Source organism: Giraffa tippelskirchi, chromosome 12 (genome assembly GCF_054371585.1).
Source record: "Giraffa tippelskirchi isolate mGirTip1 chromosome 12, T2T-mGirTip1v1.2.pri, whole genome shotgun sequence".
NCBI lineage: Eukaryota > Metazoa > Chordata > Mammalia > Artiodactyla > Giraffidae > Giraffa > Giraffa tippelskirchi.
The window spans coordinates 4,953,007-4,958,918 of NC_137286.1; the positions used below are offsets into that span (position 1 = coordinate 4,953,007).

At 55.0% G+C, this 5,912-nt stretch overlaps 1 protein-coding gene across 11 annotated transcripts in view; it reads right to left on the bottom strand.

Moving 5' to 3' along the window:
- WDR25 (WD repeat domain 25) overlaps nucleotides 1-5,779 on the bottom strand; it is a 137,812-nt gene extending 132,033 nt beyond the window's left edge. For 2 of the 11 annotated variants that reach the window (XM_081549718.1, XM_081549720.1), the window contains exons 1-4: nucleotides 5,710-5,737; nucleotides 4,728-4,799; nucleotides 4,465-4,547; nucleotides 1,674-2,500 (exon numbers count right to left, since the gene is read on the bottom strand). In XM_081549718.1, the coding sequence (XP_081405844.1) occupies nucleotides 1,674-2,459 (786 nt within the window). In that variant the 5' untranslated portion in view covers nucleotides 2,460-2,500; nucleotides 4,465-4,547; nucleotides 4,728-4,799; nucleotides 5,710-5,737. Of the gene's footprint in view, nucleotides 1-1,673; nucleotides 2,501-4,464; nucleotides 4,548-4,727; nucleotides 4,800-5,390 lie in introns of all 11 variants that reach the window. The other 9 variants (XM_081549710.1, XM_081549721.1, XM_081549714.1 and 6 more) reach the window with 8 other exon arrangements.
- Between the last annotated feature and the right edge of the window lie 133 nt (nucleotides 5,780-5,912).

Here is a 5,912-nt window from a genome sequence, read left to right on the forward strand (position 1 = left end):
ATGAGTTTGAGCAAGCTCCAGGAGTTGGTGATGGACAGAGAAGCCTGGCGGGCTGCAGTCCATGGGGTCCCAAAGAGTCGGACACGACTGAGCGACTGAACTGAACTGAACGAATGTACTGTGCTGTGCTTCCCAGGTGGCCGCAGTGGTAAAGAACCCTCCTGCCAATGCAGGAGATACAGAGACGTGGGTTCAATCTCTGGGCTGGGAAGATCCCTTGGAGAAGGAACTGGCAACCCACTCTAGTATTCTCGCCTGGAGAATCCCACGGACAGAGGAGCCTGGCGGGCTACAGTCCATGGGGTGGCAAAGAGGTGGACACGACTGCAGCGACTTAGCACACACGTACATGTGCTGTGCTTTGCTAGGCGCTGAGGGGAGTGATGAGCTGCAGGCGTGTGCAGCTCCATTAAACAGACCTGCACCTTTAAAAACCCCACTGAGAGGAAAGATCTCCCGGGCTCCCCTGGGGAGGGGGACAGACGGAGGACAGTCAGAGGGACCGGAGGCAGCTTCCTGGCAGGCGTGACACACCTGTCACACTACCTACCTGTGCACATGGCCACCGCTTACTGTAAGTCTGCCCTACGTCAGCAGCTTTCCATATATACGTGTATAATTTTATTTACTTGCTTACTTGTTTTTGGCCGTGCTGGGCCTTCGCCGCTGCGCGCGGGCTTTCTCTAGCTGCGGGCTCCTCGCTGCAGGGGCTCCTCTCGTGGCAGAGCACAGGCTCGGCAACTCTAGTGCACGGGCTTCGTTGCCAGGTAGCATCTGGGATCTTCCCAGACCAGGGATTGAACCCGCGTCTCCTGCACTGGCTGGCTACCAGGGGAGCCCAGGAGCTTTTTTTTTTTTTTTAATGGCGCTTTTAAAATAAATAAATAACAACCCAAAGAGTTTCTGGGTAAACCAGAACTCCCCAGCAGGGCACCCGAGGCCCTCCCTGGTGTGACGCTGCCTTCTTTCCCAGCGCCTCCCCGCCCCCGCGGGCCCCTTATGCCTCCCCTGCTTAGAGCCAAGAACGCCTTCCGCCTGCCACCCGACGGCCCACCGCTCCCTCTGGGAAGCCTTCGCCAAGCCCTCCCTGCTCTGCCCCCGCTTTGGGTGCCCACAGTTGTGTAATCCCCTGGGGCCCCGTGCTCACAGCCCCGACCCAGGCTTGTGAGCACCTCTCCGCTTCTCTGCGGCCCCTACCCCCATGTACCAGCCCGGAAGCCAGGGTCAGGTCGAAGGGCCTTCACACCCCCTGCACCCAGCACAGCGCCGGGCACGGAGCTACCACCGCTCCACCCTCAGCGGGGATCACAGAGGATGGCCCCGAGTCCCCGGGATCCGGGCCTGCTCTCCTCCCTTCTCACTCAGCAACCTCCCCCTCCCAGGGTGGGAGAGTATCTACACGTTCTCGGTGGCCCCCAAGAGGATGACCCACGTGGGGTCTGGACTAGGGTCCTCCGGTGGCCTGGGCAAGGCAGCCTCGGAGGGGCTGCAGGGGGCAGAACAGACCAGCCATCCAAGCAGGCAACTGAGAGCCCTCTCCCAAGGGCAACAAAGAGAATCCCAGGACTTCCTAGAAAGAAACATCCGGCCTGCAACCGGGCCGACCTCACCGTCAGGAAGAATGAAACGTCCCAGCGGCTCACCCCTAAGAGCCGCATCATTCAAGGCCTCACCTTGAAGGTTTTATCCATAGACGTCGACAGAAGCATGTGGCTCCTGGCAGACACCGGACACCACTGGACGCTGTTGACAGGGCCCTGGTGGCCCCGCAGGTGGAAGAGCACCTTCTTGGGAATCTTGGTTTCCTTATACTGACTGTCCAGATATGGCTGGATAAACTCGGACGCTTCGGGGGCCACACAGAGAGGGGCCGGGACACGGCCCGCGCGGGGACCCTGGGCCTCCGCGTCCTTACCCCGGTCTGTTTCTGTGCTGAGCGCCTGCAGTGGCCTTAGTCTCTTCGGGGTATAAGGTACGACACAGTCCTCACACCGCTTCCTCTGCAAGGGGCTGCCGCCTTTCCTTGGGCCTTCGGACCCTGTTCGGGCACCGACAGAGGGCTTGGGGGAGCCGGAAGGTTCCCAGCAGACCCTCACCTGCTTTGAGCGGCCCGCGGGGGCGTGGCTGGTCCACAGGGAGGGGCGAGCCGGCGGGCTGGCGGGGAGGGCGGCCTTGGGCTCCGGCCTGGGCCACCGCAGTCTCTGGCTGGGGCAGGACCCCGGGTCACTGCTCCAGAGCCGAGCCAGCGGGAGACGACACCCGGTGGGGTCATCACGGGAGCCGAGCTCTGGGGGCGGCGCCCGCCCGCCGGTCGTGTCCAGGACTCTGGATCCAAAGTCCTGCCCGGGAGGTCTGACCACAGCCGAAGTGTCTTCCATCTGGCCAGCAGGATGGGAACCGCCCGCAGGCTCGGTCTCAGCCTCTGAGTCCGAGTCCTCGTAGGCCACCAACGAAGCCATTAAAGACACAGTTTCACGTTGTCCTTCAAAGGCAAACGTCCCTAAGGCCAAACAAAGTCAAGTGTCAGAAGATGTGCGTGGCAGAACGCTTCCTACCATATGTGGTTAAAAGCAAATGTGCCACCGAGCAAATCCAAGACTGAAATACCCCTAAGAGTAAACACATTAAACATGAGGCCTTACGGGGAGAGAGGCCCCGGAGGGAGGGGACACAGGTATCCCTGCAGCTGATTCGCTGCTGTTTGGCAGAAACCAACACAACACTGCAGGGAAATTATCCTTCGAGTAAAAATAAATTAATTTTTTTTTAAAATGAGGCCTTGGGACTTCCCTGGTGGCCCAGTGGTTAAGAATCTGTCTTCCAGGGCAGGGGACACGGGTTCGATCCCTGGTCGGGGAACTAAGATGCCAAATGCCACGGGGCAACTAAGCCCACTTGCTGAAAATGGAGAGACCTGCCCCACAAGCCACAACTAGAGAAGCCTGCACCCTGCAAGACCCAGGGGCCACAGTCAAGACCCAGCGCAGCCAAAAACAAAACAGACAGACAGACAAAAAACGAGACTTCGTCTATGCACCAAGTATAATTAGTTAGAAGATACAATTTTTTTTAAATGAAGACTATGGAATATCTGGGAATAAATCTAACAACAAAAATAGTAAGACCTACACAAAGAAAACTAAAAATTCACTGAAAGACATAAAGGAGGACCTGACTAAATGGACACAGGATGCCTGGACAGAAAGACTCATGGTTTTAAGGAGGCCTTTTGGAAGATCCATTTGAGGAGGATCTACTACAAATTTAAACAGATAGTTTTTAACTGCAACAACCCCCGTTAGAACTCTATCCTACACAAACACTAGCACATATTTGCAAAGATAGGTATACAGAGGGCCTGCAGCGCTGTTTATAAGTAACAAAACTCATCAACGTGAATGAAGTTAATTCTGAACGTGCTGAAACAGAAAGATGACCAGGACCCGCCATGTGGCAAAAGCATGCCACCCTCACCCCTGTTCTCCCCCTGTGCTCCAGGCCTTCCTTCTATTCTCTCCGCCTAGAATGTTCTTCCCCAGACATCCCATCTCAACTATAAGCCAGTGTAGAGAGACAGACACAGGGCCGAGGTACTTGAGGCATCGGTACCCCCCCATTCCCAGGGTGCGATCTAAATCCGCCTGTTTCACTCCAAACACACAAACTCACACAACAGTCTATTTTCCCTTTCCTAAAAACTTCTCCTGTGATTCTGAACCATCACAAGGAATTTCTACAAAGAAGCACCTCCTTCTGGAATTCAATGCTGTGCAGTTAACACGAAGCACAGAGTCAAGAGGAAAACAAGGGTGCTGCACACGTCCAGGACAGCAGAGGGCGTGGTGGAGCGGTCCCGAAAGCTCCGGCGACGGGCAACTTCCGAGAAAGCCCCAGTGCCCTACCTTAATAAACCATCCTGAGCTCTTCTTCCCACATGTGGGGTCAGGTGAGACCTGAAGATTCCCTGGGGGGTCCTCGGTTACACCATTCCAGACAGCCTGTCTATCACCCACGTCCTCCCCTGGACGGTGGGTTTCATGTCCCCTGGAATCAACCATCCCCACCTTTCCCGTTAACGGGTACCATCTGCCTGAAGGGCTTCGCCGCCAAACAAGTTTCATCATCATCCAAAAAATGATCTGTGGTCTGCCTCCTCCAATAATCCAACCTCATCTGCTGCCCAATCCGGGCAGGTAACACCTACACACAGAGCCACTGTCTAAATAAAACTTCCAACCTGAGCCAGCCCATCTCAAATGGAGCTAATATAATACAACGGACTAATTATAAACTAATGGGACAGTTGCATTGTGAAGGTTTTGGCATTACCCTAACGACTCAGTCCGGTCCTAAAACCTAATCAGACATCTCATCTGTCTCAGTTCCTATGCACAGCCCAACTCACCACAGTATCCCATGCCATCCCACCACAGGGAACCCACCAGGTTCCCACCACAACGGTACCTGTTCTCAGTCTTTAGGATAGACTCCTACCCACCCAGCTGTCCAGTCACAGGAGAGGCAGGTGGCCAGACTAAAGATGAGGTCTGTGGGAAAAGATCAGAGAGTAGAGGCCATGAGGCCCACTTCCTACGAGGCAGGGTAGCAAGGACTGAATGAATGCAGGCCCGTGGACGTTGGGGCTTCCTGTCTGCTTCATGTATATTTCATTCCGTCCTTCAACAAATACCAACAGCGCAGGCGCTACTAGCCAAGCCCCAGCTCACCGTGCTCAGATGCCAGTGCAGACAGACAGACCAGAACCAAGTGAAACAGAGCACGTCCGGAGATAAGAAATCCTAAGGAGAAAGGCAGAAGAGAAAAGAAAAGGAGGCGTGATGGTGGGCTTGGGATTGCAGCTTCACTGCAATTGGGAGGCGGGGGCAGGCCTCAAGCAGAAAACGATAATCTGAAGGTGAGGAAGCAGAGGTGATAAGAAACACCAAAGATGGAACCAACAAAACCGATCAAAATGGGGTGGGAGAGAAGGAGGCAAGGATGAGTCAAGGAAAAGAGGCAAAAACGGAGAACAAAATAAACTCCAGAGAAAACTGTTTGCTGCCTTTTATGTGTCTAAGGCAAAGGAGGGGGAAAGGAAGGGTTTCTTTGTTTTTTGTTTTTTGTTTTATGGAAATGAAGGAGCCATTAAACCATTAAACAGCCAGAAGAAAAAGTCAGGTCTTTGGAAAAATAAGGCTACAAAAGGGGGGAGTGCCATGGACAGTCATCAACATGTCAGCTCCACCGAAACATAGGACTTTCTGTGTTTTATTCACTGTTTAAATCACCAGCATCTAGAAATATTTGTGAAATACAACCCGGTGGGAGGAGGGACACGGAGAACATAAAAGGAATAGTATGTTGTCATTCAGCAAATATTTCCTGATTACCTACTCTGTGCCAAGTCTTATGTTAGGTCTTATGGACTGAGATGAAACACAAAACACAGATCCTGCGCCGGAGGCTAAGACTGATGAAGGCCCCTAACAAGACACGACCAGGGATGGGTTTTGCAGAATGAATAGGAGTTAGCCGGGCTGTCCAGAGCGAGAGGCGAGGATCATCAGGAGTGAGCAGTGAGGACCGTCCAGGGCACTGCGCGCTCGGAAGGAACCGAAGATACAGGGAGACAGATCCACGCGAAGGGGCGGGCAGCGCTCCGGCCGCCGCCAGATCGCAGTCCCCTCCCGCCCCCGGCCCGCCGCTCACCACACGCACCGGAAGCTCTCGGTCCTCCGGGGGGCCGTCCGGCCTGCGCCCTGAAACTCAGGAGCGTTCCGCCGGTGCCGGAACCGCCAGCCAATCAGCGGCAGTCTCCGTCCGGCACCCCGCCCCCCCCGCGCGAACACCCAATGAAGGCGCAGCTTAGCCGGAAGTTGTTCCAGCCGGAAGGCGTTTCCACGGACGCCTAA